At 50.2% G+C, this 20,499-nt stretch overlaps 3 protein-coding genes across 5 annotated transcripts in view; 1 reads left to right on the forward strand and 2 right to left on the reverse strand.

Annotated features, from left to right (window-relative positions):
• Positions 1-2,826: 2,826 nt before the first annotated feature.
• TWNK (twinkle mtDNA helicase) lies at positions 2,827-8,836 on the reverse strand. The gene is made up of 5 exons (XM_003787253.3): positions 6,944-8,836; positions 6,532-6,772; positions 6,190-6,297; positions 5,437-5,578; positions 2,827-3,815 (listed from the first exon to the last, which is right to left on the reverse strand). The coding sequence occupies exons 1-5, from the start codon at positions 8,184-8,186 to the stop codon at positions 3,495-3,497; spliced, it is 2,055 nt and encodes a 684-aa protein (XP_003787301.1). The 5' UTR covers positions 8,187-8,836; the 3' UTR covers positions 2,827-3,494.
• Positions 8,837-8,902: 66 nt separating this feature from the next.
• Positions 8,903-9,743, forward strand: MRPL43 (mitochondrial ribosomal protein L43). Its single transcript, XM_012803650.2, has 3 exons — positions 8,903-9,099; positions 9,205-9,311; positions 9,400-9,743. Exons 1-3 carry the CDS (start codon positions 8,969-8,971, stop codon positions 9,639-9,641), a joined length of 480 nt encoding a protein of 159 aa, XP_012659104.1. The 5' UTR covers positions 8,903-8,968; the 3' UTR covers positions 9,642-9,743.
• A 2,486-nt stretch (positions 9,744-12,229) lies between these two features.
• SEMA4G (semaphorin 4G) overlaps positions 12,230-20,499 on the reverse strand; it is a 13,757-nt gene continuing 5,487 nt past the window's right edge. The window contains exons 4-16 of one of the 3 annotated variants that reach the window (XR_002772613.1): positions 19,115-19,213; positions 18,907-19,000; positions 18,659-18,772; positions 18,293-18,462; positions 18,040-18,209; positions 17,654-17,798; positions 17,303-17,525; positions 16,959-17,074; positions 16,666-16,826; positions 16,419-16,480; positions 13,297-13,622; positions 12,565-13,206; positions 12,230-12,430 (exon numbers count right to left, since the gene is read on the reverse strand). Coding sequence is in view for 1 of the 3 variants with exons in the window: in XM_012803651.2 (XP_012659105.1) it covers positions 12,793-13,622; positions 16,419-16,480; positions 16,666-16,826; positions 16,959-17,074; positions 17,303-17,525; positions 17,654-17,798; positions 18,040-18,209; positions 18,293-18,462; positions 18,659-18,772; positions 18,907-19,000; positions 19,115-19,213 (2,184 nt within the window). In the remaining 2 variants the exon portion in view is untranslated. Of the gene's footprint in view, positions 12,431-12,454; positions 13,623-16,418; positions 16,481-16,665; positions 16,827-16,958; positions 17,075-17,302; positions 17,526-17,653; positions 17,799-18,039; positions 18,210-18,292; positions 18,463-18,658; positions 18,773-18,906; positions 19,001-19,114; positions 19,214-20,499 lie in introns of those variants that run through there. The other 2 variants (XR_002772612.1, XM_012803651.2) reach the window with 2 other exon arrangements.

Here is a 20,499-nt window from a genome sequence, read left to right on the forward strand (position 1 = left end):
TGTTGTTTGGCAGGCCCAGGCTGGATTCGAACCCGCCACCTTAGGTGTACGTGGCTGGTGCCTTAGCCACTTGAGCCACAGGCACCGAGCCTCTTAAGGAGATTCTTAACATCCAGTTGGACATAGCAGATTACCAGTCCTGTCCAGGTAATTTACATAGGTCCTAGGGATTCCCTCACTGCTTTTTAGGCTCCTGGGACTCCTAAACATACTTTGGGCCAGATCTTGACCTTGAGAATTTAAGGCAGGTATGGAGTGCTTGTACAAGGGGTGTGGTTCGGGGTATGTATTAGCTTCTCCTTCTGCCTCATCATTCTGGTTTGTGCTGTGTGGGGGTGTCTATAAGGAGGGTGGAGTAAGACAAACAGGCAAGTCTGTGTCTATCCCTCTATCCCCAATTCACAGAGACCTCACAAAGGTCCGCTACTGGGAACCCCTAAAGGATTTCCTGAGAACATGCCAAGGCATTCTAGGGAGACCAGAATGTAGAACCCACATTGTTATAGGTAGTGATCTGGTGTGTGCATCTGGAAGGCATGGCTGACATTCAGTGTTACAAAAACCCTGGAAGAGGCCTAGGCCAGCCAACGGCTGGGAATGATTACTGCAGGATTAGGGAGGCCTGGCTCCAGCCAGTCTGGGAGAGACCCCCAAGAAGGGAGGCCCTGGAGGAGCTATCCCCACCCCTAGGTTCTTGTGCACAGAGAATGGCTTTGCAGCAGTTCTGCTCCAGGGTCTGTTTCAGGAGTTGTGGCCACAGTTCTCACACACATAGACCAGAGACCGCAGACCCTTCCACAGGGTCCCAGAAGTCCCTTTTCAGATTGACATGAAGACTCTAACAAGGCAGCCTTGCTTCTAATGAACAGGAAAACTTCTGTCAACCTTCTGCAAAGGGCTTCTTCACAGTCTCCAGAACACCTTGCATCCTCACTATTCTTTCAGGCAAATCCAAAGGTAAATTGAGACTTTAGGATATCAAAAGAGCAATGACAAAGTGTCATCATGTAGGAATTTTTTTTTTTTTTTTTGTGCAGTTTTTGGCTAGGGCTGGGTTTGAACCCGCCACCTCTGGCATATGGGACTGATGCCCTACTCCTTTGAGCCACAGGCACCACCCAGGAATATTTCTTTTCTTTCTTTTCTTTTTTTTTTGGAGACAGTCTCACTGTTACCCTGGGTAGAGTGCCATGGCATCATCGTAACTCACAGCGATCTCAAACTCTTGGGCTCAAGCAGTTTTCCTCTGTCAGCCTCTCCAGTAATTGGGACAAGCACCCACCATGACCCTGGCTATTTTTCTATATTTAGTATAGGCCAGGTCTCACTTTTGTTCAGGCTGGTCTCAAACTCCTAAGCTAAGGTGATCTTCCTGCCTCAGCCTCCCAGAGTGATAGGAAAGAATTGCAGGCATGAGCCACCATGCCCAGCCCATTTTGGAATATTTCTGACAGGGTCCCTGAATCACCTACATTAAAATCTCCTCCGAGGATTTTTTGTTTTTGTCGGTTTTTTGAGAGTTTCACTTTGTCAGCCTCAGTAGAGTGCCATGGTGTCATAGCTCACAGGAACCTCAAACTTCTGGGATCAAGCGATCCCCTTACCTCAGCCTCCCAAGTAATTTGGACTACAGGTACCCACCATAACACCCCACTATTTTTAGAGACAATCTTGCTGTAGCTCAGATTGGTCTGGAAATCCTGAGCTCAACCAATTCACCTGCTTGGGCCTCCTAGAATGCTAGGATTACAGGTGTGATCCACTATGCCCAGCCTCCTCCAAGGATTGTTAAAAATGAGGATTATTGCACCCTCCTCCACCTCCAGGATTAGAAATGTTTATGTAGTATGTGTGACAGGATGGGGGTGGGGTGGAGAGGGAGGAGTAGGGCCTGGGTTCTGCATTTTTAACAAATCCCCAGGAGTTGCCACACACATTAACATGAGAGAAACATGGAGAAAGTACAGAAAGAAGGAAGCAGCTCACATCACAGAGGGACAGCTGGTCAGGAAGGGTTTGGGCATGTGGCCCAGTGATCCACACCTCTGCCAGGAATCACATGGAGCTCCTCAGGGAAGTTAGGGATGAGCACACACCATCTTGTCTCCCCTAGGCCATGAGGGGATGTAAGGCAGAGATGGGGGTGTGCAGGCCCTTTAATGTCCCTGATTCCTTGGCAGCCCATAGCTCAAAGGCTACGAGTGGGGGAGGGGACCCATCCTCTCCCAATTGGGAGAGGAAAACCCAGTTACAGACTGAGGAGACACCTGGTGGACAAATGGGAAAAAGCAGACAAACAAAGGCAACGGAAAAAAAATTTTTTTCAGTAAAACTGGAAAAGGCTCTACAAAAAGTCTTAATGACAGCTGTCTGTCTGATGCAGCATACAATGGAATTAGTGTACAGGGGGCAGGCACTCTGGGTTCGCAGCTTTCCTCCATGGTTCCATGGCCTGGCAGCCCAGCAGGAGGTAGCTCCCCTCTTTTGAAGTCCTGAGATTATAGGGCTAAACACCTAGGATCCAATTCCAGCAAGTGCTACCTCATGCCAGGCTCTACAATGTGGGGAGCAGAAGGGCTTTAGAACCCACCATGTCACCCTTTAGGTCTCATTTATTTTTTTGAGACAGAGCCTCAAGCTGTTGCCCTGGGTAGAGTGCCATGGCATCACAGCTCACAGCAACCTCCAACTCCTGGGCTCAAGCGAGTCTCCTGCCTCTGCCTCCTAAGTAACTGGGACTACAGACACCTGCCACAACGCCTGGCTATTTTTTGGTTGCAGCCATCATTGTTGTTTGGCGGGCCTGGACTGGATTCGAACCCACCAGCTCAGGTGTATGTGGCTGATGCCGCTTAAGCCACAGGCACCAAGCCCACCCTTTAGGTCTCAATAGTGCGGCTGGAGTTTTGGCAAGAAGTCTACTTCCCTCCGGATTTAGGGTGGTTTGATCTCATGGCCTCAAATTTGACTTGTTCATACTTACCTCAGGGCTCTATATTTATTTCTCTCTGTGCCTGGATCCCTCTTTCTCCAGATATTCACATTACTCACTCCTACTTCTTTAGGGTCCAGCTCACATACCCCCTGCTCAAAGGTACCTTTTTAGGCTACTCATCTAAACTATCCTGCAAGCACTCTATCACATTACTATTCTGTTCATAGCATTTTCATCAACTAAAACTATGTTGTGCTTATTTGTCATTTTCTTGTCTCTTCCCCCAGAATGCAGTTTATATGGACACAGAGACTTTGTCTTTTCAGTGCTGGCTGGGTACCTAGGAACTTGAACAAAGCCTGATACATAGTAGGTTCTCAAATATTTGCTTAATTGAATTTCCTCAGCATGGAACCCTGCCTAAGGTTAGGACCACTCAGACTAAGAAGGGCCCGTAGTTCAGAACCACAGGACAGAGGAACCCTAGCAGAGGGATAAGAGAGTCTATGCCCCTGCCTGTCCTATCAGGCTTATTTCAGCTACTATCTGTGCACAGCCTTCACCCTGAAGGCTTGGAGGTATCTGGCTGGTAGGTATTGGGGGCCAGGTCTGAGCATGTCTCAGAGTTCTGGGGTGTAGCCCCCTTTTTGCCAGAAGATGGCTTTTTGGCCACTAGTCCATTGTCATCCTTGATCTTCTTGAGCCGGGACTTGCTCTTGGGTGGGATGGAGAAGGTGAGGGAGCTCTTGTTGAACTCAAGTGGGAAGACACCTACATCTCCATCAAAACGGTTTTTGGACACCTGCAGATACCGTTTCCCTGGACCAGTTACCAGCTTCCTGTCCTGCAGGATCAGAATGTTGTCCGCTTCCTGGCTTGCCTAAGGGAAAGGGGGCAGAAGGAGGAATGAGTAAGAAGATGTATAAGTGAAGCAGAAAGGAAGGTTGAGGGTACAGGGAGAAGTAGTAAGAATGGGGAAAGGGAAAAGTACTTCCCCCACACCACCAAAGCTCCATGAACTACTGACCACAATGCTGGGGTCACCCACATCTTTCAGATCCCTGAAAAGCTTACTGTTGTCTCAGATTTTGCACATGCTGTTCCCTCTCCTTCTCCACAGCTGGCCACCCCACTCATCTCAGCTTCCTCCCATCATTCAGGTCTCACTCCAAATGTCACATTTTATTAGAAAGACTATTCTTCAGTTTTTGTTTTTGTTTTCTTTTTTGGCCAGGGCTGGGTTTGAACCCGCCACCTCCGGCATATGGGGCCAGTGCCCTACTCCTTTGAGCCACAGGCACCGCCCAGAAAGACTATTCTTGATCCTCTTAAGTAAAGGAAGTGCCACTGTTTTTTCACTTCTGAGTGATTTTCTTTCCCAATTCCATGTTTGTTCCATGTGGCACATAGTTTGTGCTCTTTGTCCTTAAGTCCCTGTGCTCAGCCCAGGTCTGGAATGTAATAGGTGCTCAGTGTAACATTGTAAGCTCCAGGATGGGGCTGATCCTGCTGCACAGAAGGATCTCCCATTTATTTGATTATCTAATGCCTATGTTCTGCCAAACCTCAATTCAACCTTTGGCGATACCTCCTCTGGGAAGTCTTGCCAGGTATACCAGGCTGACTCATATCTTTTCTCTTTGTTTCCCAAATACCTGTGCTGTCTATCATAGCTGTTATAACACTGAGTTGCAATTACTGTCTCATTATTTCCCCACTAGAGGGTGTGAACTCCTGGAGAGCAAAGGACCAACTATTATCAACCTTTATATTTCTAGCACACATATTACAAGTTTGAGAACTCATCCTAGGAAAACATGTTACATACCTCATTGCTGAATATCACTATAGTCACCTTTGAAAGACTCCCCTGGGGAAGCTATACACCAACACCAGCACCTAGTCCAGACTTCAAAGCAATTTTGGAATTCTTTTTCTGGAATGACCATCAGATCTGTCATCACATGGCACACAAAACAATGCAACAATGAACACCACTCAGCCAGATGCTGCCACACATCAAAACAAACACAACTGTGAGACACTGACATACCCAAGTTATGAAACCTTACTGAGTATATTGTACAGTGCTGCCAATGTAAATGCATGGTGGCAAAGTTTGTTAACTGTCAGACCTGATACAACAGCTCTGATAGCCATTCCAGAAAAGGAGTTCCAATATTGCTTTGTAGGGTGGACTAGGTGCTGGCATCGGTGCATAGCTTCCCAAGGGGAGTACTTCAAAGGTTACTATAGTGATATTTAACAATGATGTATGTAGCACGTTTTATAGGATGACTTTGTAAACTTATGTGTCAGTCCTCGTATTCCTTATGTGATGGATCCAAAGGGACTGCCTCTTGGCTTTGCAGATGCAGAGTCCAGGCTTGTTAAAAATGAGGATTACTGTACCTCTGCTCAAACCTTTCCCAACATTTTAGCCTGAATGATGGCCACCCCTTCTACTCTCATAAGCTTGATGTCTTCTAAAGGCTACTCACTTTGGCTGAGCCAAAAATGGATGCTGTCTGCAGTTCCTTGTCATCATCCTCTTTCCGAGGGTGAATGACCAGTGTCACATGGCAGCTAGTGTCTGTTGCAAACTTCCGAAAGGCCCCAACAATGTAGTCTTGAGCTGCAATCCTGCCCCCAACAACACAAAGAAGTTATCAGACATAGAAGGACAAGAACATACATGTATTCTTTTTTATTCTGAGATAGTCTTACTGTGTTGCCCCAGTTAGAGTACAGTGGTGTCATCAGAGCTTACAGCAACCTCAAATTCTTGGGCTCAAGTGATCCTCTTACCTCAGCCTTCCAAGTAAGCTGGGATTATAGGTACCTGCCACAACGTCCAGCTAGTTTTTTGGTTTTTTGTAGAAATAGGGTCTCCTTCTTGCTCAGGCTGGTCTTGAACTCCTGTGCTCAAGCAATTCACCTACCTCAGCTTTCTAGAGTTCTAGGATCATAGGTGTGAGGCATTGTGCCTGACCTATACACATATATTGGATTCACTTGTATCTCCCACAAACCACTACAACCCATTCCACCTTCCTCTACCCAAGTACTCACTCAAGTCCCTGTCCTTATTTCCTACTGCTACACCCCATACCTACATATAATATATGTGGGGTGCTATGTACCTGTATACGTCTCAGCAAATAGGAGAGTACAGTGTGGGTGCCCAGAGGCCAGTGGCCTGAGAAGACATGTGTGTTCAAGGGGTTCAAGCTAGACAAGAGGAGGAATGTCACCTGTCTGTGGACAGCTGCTCGTGGCCCATCATGAACTGCAGGTTGTCGATGACCACATGACAAATGTCATAAACATAGACTGCATGTTGCATTGTGTCTATTACAGTTCTGGAAAAGGGAAAGAGCAATGAATTTGAGTCAATTACAAGCCATCTCCAGACCATCCCAGGCAGAAGAGGTAGCACCCTAAAAACTCTTGTGGCCACTTATTCTGCCCTCCCAAACCTATCTAAGAAGACCTAGAAGGAATCACCTCTGGAGCTAGAAAAAGAATTAAAGTTCCTGAATGCTGGAATCTGTCCAGAAAAGCAAAGTGGCTGGAATTGGTGGTTGGGGTTTTACCTGATACTCTGCTGCCCATGGAAAGTCATGAAATAGAGGGGCAGGTCTTCAAATCGGTCGGCCCACTCATCATATTTGTCCAGTTGCTCTTCGAGCCGCCCCATAGCAAACTGTGTCAGCATGACCCGGGCTAGTCTCACGTTGCTGATCTCAAAGCTACCCCACAGTGTGTTCACCCCCTGGGAACACAAATCCAGGGCATACTCACTGATGAATGTCGTCTTTCCACTGCCTGTTGGCCCTGCACAGGGGTGAAGCACAAACCTGGGTGAGGAGAAAGTCCTATTCTTGAAACCAAGACCCAGGTCAGGGCTTCAGAAACCCCCTTTTTGACATTTTCACGGCCCAAACCCATGTTTTTGTCATCTGATCCTGTTTCTTTACCCCAAGCAGTGATTTCCCAAAGGGTTACCTGTGAAGACTGTCAACTCGCCCTTCCGATGCCCTTTTAAGAGACGACTGAGGTCTGGGAAGCGGCTCCAGCGGACACCAGCTACCTGTTCCACATTTGACAGTTCCCCTAGCACCTCCTCCCGAAGCTGCCGGAAAGACACAATGGACTTGTGCCAGGCAGGCAGGGCAGAACGAAGAATACGAGAAAGATTTAAGCCTCGGTTTAGGGCCTCCAAGGGACAGGGTTGCTGGTCCCCAGGCCGCACCAAGGAGCATCGCTTGGGGTTTAGTTTTCGGGCAAACAATTTGGCAGCTTCCCAGGAACGAAGGTCATCCCCTAACCAGAATACAATACGTCGAAACTGTTCAAGGTAAGGGAGTAAGGCCGGAGGTAAGCAGGATGTTCCTCGAGGCAGAGCAAGGGTGGGCAGCCCTGTAGATTGTTTCAAGGCCAGGCTGTCAAGCTCACGACTTGTCAGTACCACCTCAACATCTCGATGACTGATCAATGGCAGTCCAAACAGATTGTGATAGGCACCAGGCCGGGGAATGGTGGTCTGTATGTAGTGCACTCCATCCCCCTGGCCTTCAGCCCCTAATAGCTTCAGGCCTCGTAATCCCCAGCTCCCAGGGTAGAACCAAGGGAAGACCAGGCTGCGAGCAGACCGAAGATACCGCACACTGAAACGCCTGAGAGTGTCATCTGTGACCTTGTTAAGGCCAAACATTGTACGAGCCAGTTGTATTTCCTCTGGGTCAGGAAGCTCCCAGAGAGGTACGGCTCGGTCCCAGATCCTCTGAACCTCTTCAATGTCCTCAGCTTCTAGGGTCTTACTAAGCAGGACCCCCTCTCGGTTCCCATCCCCTCGCCCCTCCACACTGGCCTGGAAGTCTTCCCAGCTCCCCTCTGCTAGGCTGGTCATGCAGAGAAAGCGGCCTGTGGTCTTGTCAATGAAGAGGCTGAAGGAAGTGGTAACACCAGCCTGGTCTTTGAGCTGTGAAGACTCCACAAAGGGGCTTGGTGCCCGCAGGCAGCTGTGGCCATCCTGGAAGGGGATCCCATGCCCCCGCAAATACTGGCGGATTTCAGTTGCAGTTACAGGCAATGCTGGTACCTCCAAGGCTGGGAGAGCTTCCTTTCTGTACCGTCTGCGAGGAGGGGCTGGGACCAAGCTTCGGGGCAGGCCCCTCCGACCCATCCACACCCCACGAAGGGGTAGCAAGATACGGAGGGGGTACCCACTTCGGAAAAGGACCCACATTCCTAGCCAAATGTTGGAAGTCACTACTTGAAATGCCTCAGGTGCCCAGTTCAGACGTCTTCACGAGGTCAGGCCTTAAGGATGCTCCACAAGGCACACTCTACAGAGCTCACTCTAGGTAGCTTCTTTCTCCTCTCAAACTTCTTCCTCATAAACACCCCCCTGGATCCTCTTCAGCCCCTTTCACTGCTACCTCACATCTATGCCCATCTACATCACCCTTTCATGTGTATGACCCTCCAAAATGGCTCCCTTACCTCTGTGGTCCTTTACAGTTTCTCTCCACCACCATCACACCTCTACGACTGTCTACAGAACTCTGCACAGTTCCTCCCTGATATGGTTTCTCTATATCATCTCCTCACCTCTACTGTAGCCTCCCAGAATCTCCTCGCCGCCCTCATCTCTTCAGCCATCTGCATCCTTTCTGTAGTCCTGCTCTAGGCCTCACAGCGACCCTCTTCGCTGCTCCTTTCCTCACTGTGACCTCCGTGTGCCTAGTGCGCTGCTACCTGACACCTGCCGATTTCCGAGCCCACAGGAGTGCCCACTCCACTATCCTCTCCGTGCCTTTTCTCCGCTCTACACTAGATCTGCGGCTCAGGTCCGGTGTCACCAATGTAGTCTCACCCCTCTTCCGCAGCATGTGTCACTGGAACGCGCCACTCGCCTTGACCCCAGAAGCAAAACTCCGCGAGCGCGGATGTCCCGGAACCGGAAGCCTGGGGTTTAGTCCCGCCTCCACTCCCACCACTTGGATCCGCGGCTTCCGATCTGTAGTTATGACTGGGCGCGGGACTCCGAGTCGTTTCTTAACCAGTGTCCTCCATAACGGACTGGGTCGCTACGTGCAGCAGCTGCAGCGTCTCAGCTTCACCCTCAGCCGCGACGGGGCCTCGTCCCGCGGAGCCAGGTGAGCCAGGGGAGGTGCGCGGGCGGGAGTGGGGACAGTAACGACTATCAGCGGAGGTCGCCCTAGTTCACGGGTTACTGTGCTGACCCGTCTCGGGTTCCTCAGGGAGTTCGTGGAACAGGAGGTGACCGATTTTGCCCGACAGAACCCTGGAGTCGTTATATATGTGAACACGCGGCCCTGCTGCGTGCCCCGAATAGTGGCAGAATACCGTGAGTGGGGCCGGGCTAGGGCTGGAGGGCAGGATCGGGCTTGCCCCGCTAGCGGCCTTCTACTCACACCCCACTTCCCTCCTGCCAGTTAACGGAGCTGTGCGCGAGGAGAGCATCCACTGCAAGTCGGTGGAGGAGATCGTGACGCTAGTGCAGAAGCTGGCCAGTCAGTCTGGCTTGGAGGTGATCCGCATCCGCAAGCCCTTCCACACGGATAACCCTAGCATCCAGGGCCAGTGGCACCCCTTCACCAACAAATCGACCACGTTTGGCGGGCTGCGCCCCCGAGAGGTCCTGGATCCGGCCTCAACACAGGTGCAAGGACAGTGAAGAGTTGCCCCACCACCTACAGTACCTTTACTTCAGTAGAGCTGATTCTTCTCTTTGGGATTCCAACCCCAGGCAGACAAATGGAACCCACCAAAACGAGAATTTGACACCAGAGGTTTTGTTTGGGTTAAAGAAGAGCTGCCTGTTTTCTTTCCAGTGTCCGCTTCTTAACAGTGGCATCCCTGAAACCTGAGCTGAGAGAACGTTCAGGGATTTGTTTTCTGAAATCCAGATTAATAATAGTGCTCTCAAAACACAATAAGGAGTATCATGGCTGGCTTTTGAAAAATGTCTGATGTCTTGCTGCTACAACCTTTGAGCTAGAGAGAGCTAGTTTTTCCTGTGCTGTAAGCCTGGCATTGGACTATGCATTTTGTGTGACTGTGTACAGATTAGAAAGCTTAGGTTAACATACTTGACCTGCAGTCATGCTGAAGATCTTATTTTAAAATATGTGCATATTGTAAACATAAGAGCCATTTTTCATTATTCTAAAACCAGTACAATATATAACATCCCTTTGGGATAGTTAGTATCAACAGCCATATGATTAATGTAGGCCTGACCCCCGGAGGGAATGATTCTCAGACCAAGTCCCTGGTAACGAGCTTTCTCTGATCCTGGCTGCACAACTCCCCTCCCCTAGGCACCTCTTTGTACAGAAATGAATCCGTGTTTTCTTTTGGGCTAGTGGGTGGGTTCTCTGAAAAGCTTCTTGAAGAAGAGAAGAAGAGGGCTCGGCGCCTATAGCTCAGCCGGCTAAGGCGCCAGCCACGTACACCTAGGGTGGCGGGTTCGAATCCCCAGCCCGGACCCGCCAAACAACAATGACGGCTACAACCAAAAAATGGCCGGGCGTTGTGGCGGGTGCCTGTGGTCCCAGCTACTTGGGAGGCAGAGGCAGGAGACTCGCTTGAGCCCAGGAATTGGAGGTTGCTGTGAGCTGTGATGCCACGGCACTCTGCCCAGGGGGACAGCTTGAGGCTCTGTCTCAAAAAAAAGAAAAAAAAAAAAAAGAAGAGAAGAAGAGAAAATGAGTATGTTCTAAGCTTAGTTTTAAAAAGGGAGGGGTAGGGAGGAAATAAGAGCCAGGAAGTAAAAATCTATAAACTCTTGTATGAATTCTCAAAATGTAATTTTTCTTGTTTGTCATGCCCTATCACCATGATCAATGAATAGTGTGAGCCTTAATAAAAGGGCCCATGCGCCTGCCCAGGACAGAAGCTGAGGATCCCAAGTTTCTTTCCAAGTGGTATTGTAGGGAAACAGAGCCAACCTTGGATGCAGAAATCACTGCAACACCTTCTCTCTAGGCTCAAGAGCCTGTCCCCTGGTGATGAGGGTAGGCTAGTCTAGACCGAGGAGACTACTCATAGCTGTGGAGAAAGAGGGTATTTATTAACCAACATGGGGGGAGGAGCTGAGCCCAGGCTCCCCACTCTGTCACATGCCTCTTCCACCCACCTGGGTGGGGAGTGGGACCATTCCTAAAGAAGTATAGCCATTCTCACAATAAATACATTCATTGTGGGGTGGAAGTGGGAGAGGCTGGGGGAAGGGCAGTAAAAACCCGTGGGATTCCACGTTCTCAGCTACAAAAATAAGTCATCCTCATCCAAAGGGCATGGGAGAACTCAGTCAAGATTGATTGTCCCATATAGGTCTAGAGACAGCAGAGGCCCCTGGACCCTAAAAGTGCCCCGGTGAGGTAGGACAGGGGTGGGAGCCAAGCATCCAAACTCCCAGCCTCTGACCTTTGCATAGTTCCAAGAACGGGCTTCATGAGCCAGTTGAGACATCAGATCTTTCCTCTCTTCCCCTGCTGTAGTCTAGGGGAAGCAAATGGTTAGTCCCCAAAAGGGAGGCTGGCTCATTGGGTGCAGTGTTGGTCATCCATCCTAGGGAAGGGTCTGTGAGGACAGCTAAATAGAAGGGGGGGATCTCCCTCTGAAATGTCCGTGGACCAAACCCGACAGATGGGTCCGTGGTGGCAAGGGGAGGCTCAGAAAGTGCATGTGGGTGGAAATGTAAGCACACGTGTGATACAAGTTTGTGTTACCACATGTGTGTGGGGAAGGGACGTGCCTGGAGGTCTGTCTCTATTGAGAATGACCAAGGGGAGGGGAGAGGCTGACTCACTAGAGCTGTACAGGAAGGGAGAAGAGAACGATGCAGGCTTACCTCCCCAGGCCAGCCTCTTGCCAAGCTCTTGTCAAAGAGGTCACCACATGGAGCTGGGAGTGGGGAAGAGGACTAGAGTGGGATGTGACAAGTCAAGAAGAAAGGATGAAAACAAGAATGTACCAGGATGGCTCAGTGCCTGTGGCTCAAGCTGCTAAGGCGCCAGCCATGTACACCTAAGGTGGCGGGTTCGTATCCCCAGCCCGAGCCCACCAAACAACAATGACGGCTGCAACCAAAAAATGGCCAGGCGTTGTGGCGGGTGCCTGTGGTCCCAGCTACTTGGGAGGCTGAGGCAGGAGACTCGCTTGAGCCCAGGAGTTGGAGGTTGCTGTGAGCGTGATGCCATGGCACTCTACCCAGGGGGATAGCTTGAGGCTCCGTCTCAAAAAAAAAAAAAAAAAAAAAAAAAAAAGAATGTACCAGGAGAAGAAGGTGGGGGTGGGAACACTGCAGCCCAGCTGATAAACATTATTCCATGTGCACATGTGAATGTATGCAGGGCTCAAATGACTGGTAGAGGTCTTGTCTGGCTTCAGGACCATCCAGCACACAGGGCCATGCAGAGGGTGGTGACATTGAGGCCATCTGGACCTGCAAAACCCTGCCTAGGAGAAAGAGAAAGGGTTTGGGCAGATGAATGGGACAGCAGAATGGAGTCCTCTCTTCCCAAGTGTGTAGGTTAAGGGGAGAGGAACTGGGTCTGGGTCTGCAGAGCACCTAGTCCTGAGGGAGCACCTACCTCTGAGGAGCACCGATGGGCCTGGGCTGCTCACATGTGGGTCTGTGGAGACTGAGGAAAGGGCTTTGGCTAGGCCTGACTCAGGCCAGCCCTACAGGGACACTAAAATGTTGGGAGAAGGGTAAGAAGTGAGGAGTGTGGAGGGAGGGGAGCTGTGTTAGGAAGGCAGCGGCCCAGCCCCAGGTAGATAGGCTGGCTTAGAAGAGTGTTTGTTCTGGTAGGCTGCGCTTAAACAGAGCTCTCATCTAGCTGCTCTACGAGTTGCGTGTGCTTCCTCTTCTCCAGGATGCGGCTGAGTTCCTCTGTGAAAGAGCAGGGCCCTGCCGGTACTCCATTGTTGCTCTGCCTCAGGAGCACATAGCTGTTGCCATTCATTCTTCGCAGCCGACTGGGCAGTGCCACCAGCCCATTGGTCAGCTCAGCTGGGGGTGGTGGGGGTGGTGGAGGTGGTGGGGCTGGGGCTCCCTCCCCAGGGATGATCTGGAGGCAGCTGCCCTCCAGGCCACCAGCCCCCTCCCCATTGTCACCCTCATCTTCCTCTCCAGGACACTGGCCTGAGACTGTCTGCAGCTGCACAGCAGATCCCCCTGCTCTGCCAGCCCGACCCAGTGAGTATTTCCGTCGGCGCCCTCGTCTGCCTTCCTGCAGACAGGCCACATAGAGGAGTGAGGAGGCCAAGATGAGGCAGAGGCCACCAAGTACAGCAATGGCTAGCACATAGAGCATCCTCACATCAGGTGCCAGCTGTGCCCCAGGCATGGCAGGGGCTTGTGGAGCTGGGGCAGAAGTGGCCCGCCGGACTGTGAGGCTATAGGAGGCCAGCAGGGTGCGGAGGCCATTCTCTTCAGCGTAGCAGCCATAGTTGCCACTGTGCTTAGGTTGTGTGTCTGTCACCAGCAGCCCATCCACACCCACACGGTAGCCATCCTGCCCATCACTTAGGCCCATGCTCCCATTGAGTAGCCACAAGGCCCGGGCCAGGTTGGATGGCTGGTCACAGGGCAGGAGGACATCATCACCTCGGAGCACAGAGCGGGTCTTCAGTGGTGGTGGCGGCCCTGGGAGGGGAGGAGACAGAAGTCAATGCTTGCCCATCCCAGGAAGGGCACTGGAGATGGCAAGCCAATTATTCACTGCTAAGTCCCTGACAGCAAGCTTAGAATCTGGAATCACAGTGACAGCTGAGCTCTGTGCTTGTGCATCCGCATGAGGTTCACAGTGGCTCTTCTCAGGAAGCAGGCTGTACCTTGGGCCTTTTTTCATTCTTTCTACATGTTCTCATTCTTTCCTGTGGTTTCAATTTCAACCATCTGCCAATGACTCCTAATCTCTGCATCCAACACAGACCTTGCTTCTGAGTGCCAGACTTAAATGTCTACCATGTGCTGGACATGTCCATGTCAAGTCTCTTGGGCACCTCAGTAAGGCCAAAGCACTTCTAAACTATACCAGGTTCTTTCCTTGTAGTATAATCACTGTGAATGGCATCACCAGCTACCCAGATGCTTAAGTCAGAAACTTGGGAGTCTGTTTGCTACTCTTTCTTCCTCACCTGTGTGTCCAACACTCACTAAGATTCTGTTTCCATACTCTATTATTACAGACCTGATCACTTCTCCTATGACTGCCAGCCCACTGTGGCCCCCACTCTGACCTTACCTAACAAATAGATCAGTGGGGTGATCTTTTAAAAACACACATTTAATCATGCCACTCTCTTGCCTAAAACTCTCCAGAGGTTTCCTACTGCTTTTCAGATAAAGACCCAATTTTTCTTTCTTTCTTTTTTTTTTTTGAGAGAGAGTCTCACTATGTCACCCTTGGTAGAGTGCCATAGTGTCACAGCTCACAGCAACCTCAAACTCTTTGGCTTATGCAATTCTTTCACTTTAGCCTCCCAAGTAGCTGGGACTACAGGTACCCACCACAATGCCTGGCTATTGTTTTGTTCTTGTTGTCATTGTTACTTGGCAGACCCAGGCCGGGTTTGAACCCACCAGCCCTGGTACATGTGACTGGCATCCTAACCACTGAGCTATGGGCACCAAGCCTAAAGACCCAATCTTCAACATGGTCCCTGGCCACTTCTCAAGCCTATTCTGTTGCTTAAATACACTAAGCTCCCTTTGCCTGTTGTACTTTCTGCTTGGTTGCATTTGTGCTATGCTGTGCCTTCCACTTATAGGAGATAGCATAGCAACTGTGCTATGGAAGCCCAAACTTTAGTCAGACTGCTTGTGGGCAGGTTTCAATTCTTATTCTCCTGTTTAATAGCTGAATAACTTGAATAGTTTACTTCTATGCCTCAGAGAGGTTTGTCCCTCATGGGGATAATAATAATGGCACCTCTATGTGCTCTCACCTAATGGGCACAATGTCAGGCTATAAGGCACACTTCCTGGGTGAGAGGCACAACCACAACAGGGAGTTTACCTAACAAATGCAAACATTGTGGCTTGGCGCCTATAGCTCAACTGGCTAAGGCGCCAGCCACGTACACCTAAGGTGGCGGGTTCGAATCCTCAGCCCGGACCCGCCAAACAACAATGACGGCTGCAACCAAAAAATAGCCGGGCGTTGTGGCGGGTGCCTGTGGTCCCAGCTACTTGGGAGGCGGAGGCAGGAGACTCGCTTGAGCCCAGGAGTTGGAGGTTGCTGTGAGCTGTAATGCCACGGCACTCTACCCAGGGGGACAGCTTGAGGCTCTGTCTCAAAAAAACAAACAACAAAAAAAAACAAATGCAAACATTGTAACCTAATCATTTGTACTCTCATATTAATCTGGAAAAACAAAGTCACATAAAAGTTAAAATAAAATAAAATCTCCAACCTGGTTTTCAAAAAGAAAAAAAGGCACCTCTCTCAGGAATGCTGTAAGAATAAATGAGTTGGGTAGAAGTATTTAGATCAGTGCCTGGCACAAAGTTAAGTACTCAGTTAATCTTAGTTATGATTATTAACTTTTATGTGGGATATTAAAAAAGTTTTGAGGTACACAAAAATCAAGAAATATGAAATCTGCATGGACAGAAATAATCGAAGCCTTCCCAGCAAAATAGATAAGTTGTGCAAGTTGAAACTTACACAGGCAAATCAGAAAGGATGCTGATGGCTATATTTCTTGGAAGTGAAATAAGGGACCTTAACACAGTCCATCTCAAAAGGTTGTTTTTTGTTTTTGAGATGGAGTCCTATTATGTTGCCCTCAGTAGACTGTTGTGGCATCACAGCTCACATACAACAACCTCTAACTCCTGGGCTTAAGTGATTCTCTTGCCTCAGCCTCCCAAGTAGCGGGGACTACAGGCACCTGCTACAACACCCAGCAATTTTGTTGTTGTAGTTGTCATTGTTGTTTAGCAAGCCTGAGTTGGGTTGGAACCCTCCTCCCTTGGTGTATGTGGCCAGCGCCCTAACCACTGAGCTATGGGTACTGAGCCAATCTCAAAAGTTTTGTAGTGATCCACACATTCTTCCTTTAGATATCAGTTTGGTCATCTGATCTGATCTTGGGGGAAATACCCATTACCCTTTTGAACTTTTTTCACAGTTGTGGTTATTTATAAGCATAAGTATTTGTGTAATCATTTGATTGCCTATCTGCTCCTCCATCACTTCCACCACTTGGCTATAAGCTCCAGAAGACTCTACTCATATTGAACCTGTTTCTTCACTTTTAATTCGTATGGACAGTAAATGTTTGTTGAAGACTTACTCTGTTCCATGGTCTGTGCTGGATCATCTTCACCAAATGCACACAGGCACTCAAATACAAACACACACATACTGATGACAGTAAATGGTAAAGAGGACAGACATAGCTAGACCCATGCACATTCATGACTGTCACTTACCTGTATCTCTGCTGCCCTCACAGCCTCGATTTCCTCTTTCTATGTCCTGTATCAGTGCTGTCCTGGGGATAGAAGGTCAGGATTTGTAAACAAGGGGATTTGGGCTTCAATTTCCACAGCAAAAGGATTGATAGAACTATTATCAATAACTAGCTCCCCCTCCTCCAACAGCTGGCAGGCCTTCCTCTTCCGCTCAGGCCACATGTGACCCTCACCTCCCACCACCTCCCACCTGCTACCCTGGGACCTGTTGGTTACAGTGGTGGCTGCCATGCAGGTATGGGTGCTGGGGTCCCAGCCACAGTAAGGGTCCCGGGCCAGGATGCAGTCATAGCAGGAATGGTAGCGGAAGCAGCTGGACAGTGGTAGCTGGATGACTCCACTAGGGGCCCCCACGTAGAGGCTGTGCTAGGAGTCAGAGAGGACAGCTGGTCAGCAATGCCCCTGATTCCTACTTATAGACACAGTCTCTGTCCAACCTCCCCCCTCCCACTGCCTATTCCAGCAAGGCTGTATTAAGGGTCACAAATCAGGGGCTACCTGCATCAGAGAGATAACTATATTCTCCACAGACTGGGGCTCCTTGAAAACTTGTGTCTCTTCAATAATGTGCATCCCAGAACCCAGGACCACAGCCTTGTGGATCCAACCATCAGCTAGCATGGAAAGGGTAGTGAGTCAGACCCCAATAATGGGATCTGCTCTCAGTACCCTGTGAGGTCTAATGGGAACAGCTCAGGAGACATGAAGTTGGGGAAAGGAGACAGTTGGAAGCAGTACTCTCAGGACATTGGGTACTCCAGGCTACTCATAGCAGTAATTATTGGATTTAGAAGCATTATTGATCAGGATCAACAGGGATCAAGGATTTTGGTCAGAAGCACCTGTTCCCAGAAAGAGCAGGTCATAGGTGGGTCCAGCAGGTGTGGTGATGGGTGTCCCTGTGAGGTGTGTATAACGCACATTGCGCTTGAGCAGCAGGGGCCGTCCACGTGTGGGTACCACAGGCCGAGCCATCAGTGGGTGCAACTTCACAAAGTCCAGGACCAGGGATGGCAAGTCTTGGGATGAGTTGTAGCCTTGGTTGCGCAATGAATCTGTGATGCACTAGGGTGGGGACAGGGGTGGTGAGCCTCAGGACTCCACCACCTGCCTGCCCTCTCCATAATGCCATACTCTTTGCCCCTCTGAGGGGCTCTGTTTCCTCAGCACTGGCCCCAGGCCTGAGCACTCACCGAGCCAGGCCGGGGCTCAGGCACCCCACCCTCGTAGCGGCCCCAGCGCCGGGCACCATCCTGGTACTCCATGTAGGGGCCTGCAAAGACAGCCTGCACTTCGGCCAGGTCATAGCGGCAGATGGCTGAGGCCTCCAGGGTCTTCCTAGGGAAGCAACATAAAGGAGGGGGCTAAATCACACTGAGTGAAGCCTGCCCCCTGACCCATGCTCAGCCTGGAGCTCACTGTCATCTTGGCCAACTCCAGCCATAAGCCCAAAGAGCATCTTCTGAAATTCTCACTTTCCAGCCAGCCTTCCCCACAGTGATCATATTTCCTCTTTGGCCTGTGCTTCAGCTCCTGTACTGTCCCCAGTTCTTTGCCTCCCCATTGTTCCTCCACTGACCACTGTGTGATCAGCGTGAAGGCTGCATAGAAGTGTGTACGGGATGAGGTGTCAACATCCAGGCTGCAGACCCCACGCAGCGTCTCATACTGTGGAATGTGGCAGATGAGACGAGCCTTCAAGAAGGATGTCCACTTCTTCTGCAGGATCTTCTTCCCTCCTAGGTCTCCCTGCAGAGGTAGTGGCACAGGGTTAGTGGCCAGGGTCAGAGGTTCAGCCTCTACACTCGTGCCCTAACCTTAGCCCTATGCACCTTGCACACACGGGCCACACGGGCCACTCGGTAGCTGCTTCGGCTCTGAGAGAAGCTGCTGGAGCCCTCCTCAGCGGCACGCTCCGTGAAGAAGTAGTAAACCTTGTCATCATCACCCACTGCGCTGGCCTTGCTCTCTCGCACGAGGACGGAGTATACAAACTCAGCATCTGTGGGCAGTTCAAATGGCTTCTGAGACAATCTGGGGATGCTTCCTAGACCCTTACCCTTCACTTGGCAACACACAGGAATGGAATGGACAGGCTCACCTGGGGATTTGGGGATGGGATGGTCAGCTGCCCAAGGGAGTTAAGAATGAAAAAATAGTCCCCTACCCCCCATCATCCTGTGCCTCATCCTCCTAACCATTGAGCCAGTGCATTGGTGCTTCCTCAGTTCTCAGGGAGTGTGGGTGGCGGCTCCGGCGGATGTCAGGTATGCTCCGGAATTCATACCGTGTGGCTGTATAGAGGCCTCCATCTGGGGCAGGGACATACCAGGCATGAGACATGTCATATATGACAGGGCATATGACATACATTGGTGGCTAGTCCTAGAGACAAATTCCATGTCCTAAAGCACCATGCTGATGGTAAACAGAAGGGCCTGCTCACCGATGACAAGGCCTGTGAAACCACGGGCTGGGTCATAAGGACATTTCTCCTTTCCCTCCTCGAAGCTGGTTGGCAAGGTGAAGGCCTCAGCATCCTGGGGAACAAGGGGCTAGTAATTAGTTCTGAGGACAGGCAGGGGTGGTGGCTCAAGATCAAACCAGTCTGGGGTCAGGGATCAGCAGTCAGTGCTAGGAGCAGGTATACTCACAATGGCAGCACAGAGGGGCTGGAAGGCATGAGTTCCACATGCATAGAGGTGGGTGTCATTGAGCCGCTGTAGGAACCGCACGTGGTTAAAGCACTCAGTCTGTGGGATGATGTGAGGGAATGCTGTGAGCCCCCTGCCTGGCTAGAGACCTCCTTTATTGGCTCTTGTCCCCATCATAGGTCAACAGTTCTTTCCAAGATCCACCTGCACCTTCTCACTGAACACAGAATATTCCCTGGAGTTCACTGTCCTTGGCCTCCCAGTGACATGATACCCTTCTCCTGCATCCCTCAGATTACCTGACACCACTCTGCCAACTTCTGTGTCAGTTTCCTCCATCCCCAGTTCAGGAGTTCCTTGGATGTTACTGCCCTGAGATACTTCTCTCATGGAGCTCCTCAGTAACTCCCCACAGTCCTGGACCCCTACCCCCAGGATCATACTACCCAATCTATCCCTAGGCTCCAGCTTCTCTTCCCCTGATATCCCAGAGACACATCAAACTTGCCTTGTCAGAAACAAGCTTAATGTCTCTTCCCTTACCTGCATCTTCCCTCCTAAACCTGTTCATCCAGTCTTTCCCACCTCACTTGCTCCATCTATCCTACAACTCAGTCCAGAATCTAAGAATCATCCTTGGTGCCTCCCACTCCTTTACCCCCACGTCTAGCTCCTCTCCATGACTGATTCATCATCTTGACATGATCCACTTCACCACCACCACCCAGTCCAAATTACCATCACCTCTTCCCTGGACAACTGCAGTGGCACCTGATCACTCTCTTAAGTCCCTACCATATAAAAATGACTTTATTTCTTTATGAATGAGGAATACATGCACATAGTATAAAATTAAAAAGGTACAAAGGGATATGCTCTAAACAGAAAGTTGCCCATTTATCTCTGTCCCCTAGGTCACCTTCAAAGAAGATGGCTATTACTGTTGTCTGGTCTTTCCTTTCAGAGATATTCTACCAATAACATACTTTTATTTCCCTCCAACTGCTTTCCAAGGCGTATTTTTAAAATGTAAACCAGATCATGTCACTGCAGTGGCTCACCAGTGCCCTGAATATAGAGTCCCATGTGCTCCTAGCCCTGTCCCTGTCTATGGCCCCACTCATCCTGCTCCAGCCACATTAGCCTTCTCTACCCACAAAATGCCCTCAGCTGTTGCCCTCTTAATTTCTTGATTGTTATCCAGGGTCTGAGTTCATGCAGTCCTCTTTGTCTCCTCCCACTCTCACACCTGGTACAGGCCCCTGGCATCTGTTCCTCTAATCTACCTGTCTGCTCAGGCCCCTTCCTCTGACCCATGTGGTGCCCCTGGCCTCCTCACTGGTTTTCCTGCCCCCAGACTCACCCTATTACTTTTTTTTTTTTTT

The sequence above is a fragment of the Otolemur garnettii genome, unplaced genomic scaffold, assembly GCF_000181295.1.
Source record: "Otolemur garnettii isolate 467f Iridium unplaced genomic scaffold, OtoGar3 scaffold00021, whole genome shotgun sequence".
NCBI classification, from domain to species: Eukaryota; Metazoa; Chordata; class Mammalia; order Primates; family Galagidae; genus Otolemur; species Otolemur garnettii.

Bases quoted from the DNA above. Each gene is read 5' to 3' on its own strand.
- MRPL43 (XM_012803650.2), top strand. From the start codon at position 8,969: ATGACTGGGCGCGGGACTCCGAGTCGTTTCTTAACCAGTGTCCTCCAT. The intron at 9,100-9,204 runs GTGAGCCAGGGG...CGGGTTCCTCAG, and splicing joins GCCTCGTCCCGCGGAGCCAG to GGAGTTCGTGGAACAGGAGG. The intron at 9,312-9,399 runs GTGAGTGGGGCC...CCCTCCTGCCAG, and splicing joins CCGAATAGTGGCAGAATACC to TTAACGGAGCTGTGCGCGAG.
- TWNK (XM_003787253.3), bottom strand. From the start codon at position 8,186: ATGTGGGTCCTTTTCCGAAGTGGGTACCCCCTCCGTATCTTGCTACCC. The intron at 6,298-6,531 runs GTAAAACCCCAA...TCCCTTTTCCAG, and splicing joins CATGGGCAGCAGAGTATCAG to AACTGTAATAGACACAATGC. The intron at 5,579-6,189 runs GTGACATTCCTC...TGTTGGGGGCAG, and splicing joins GAGCAGCTGTCCACAGACAG to GATTGCAGCTCAAGACTACA.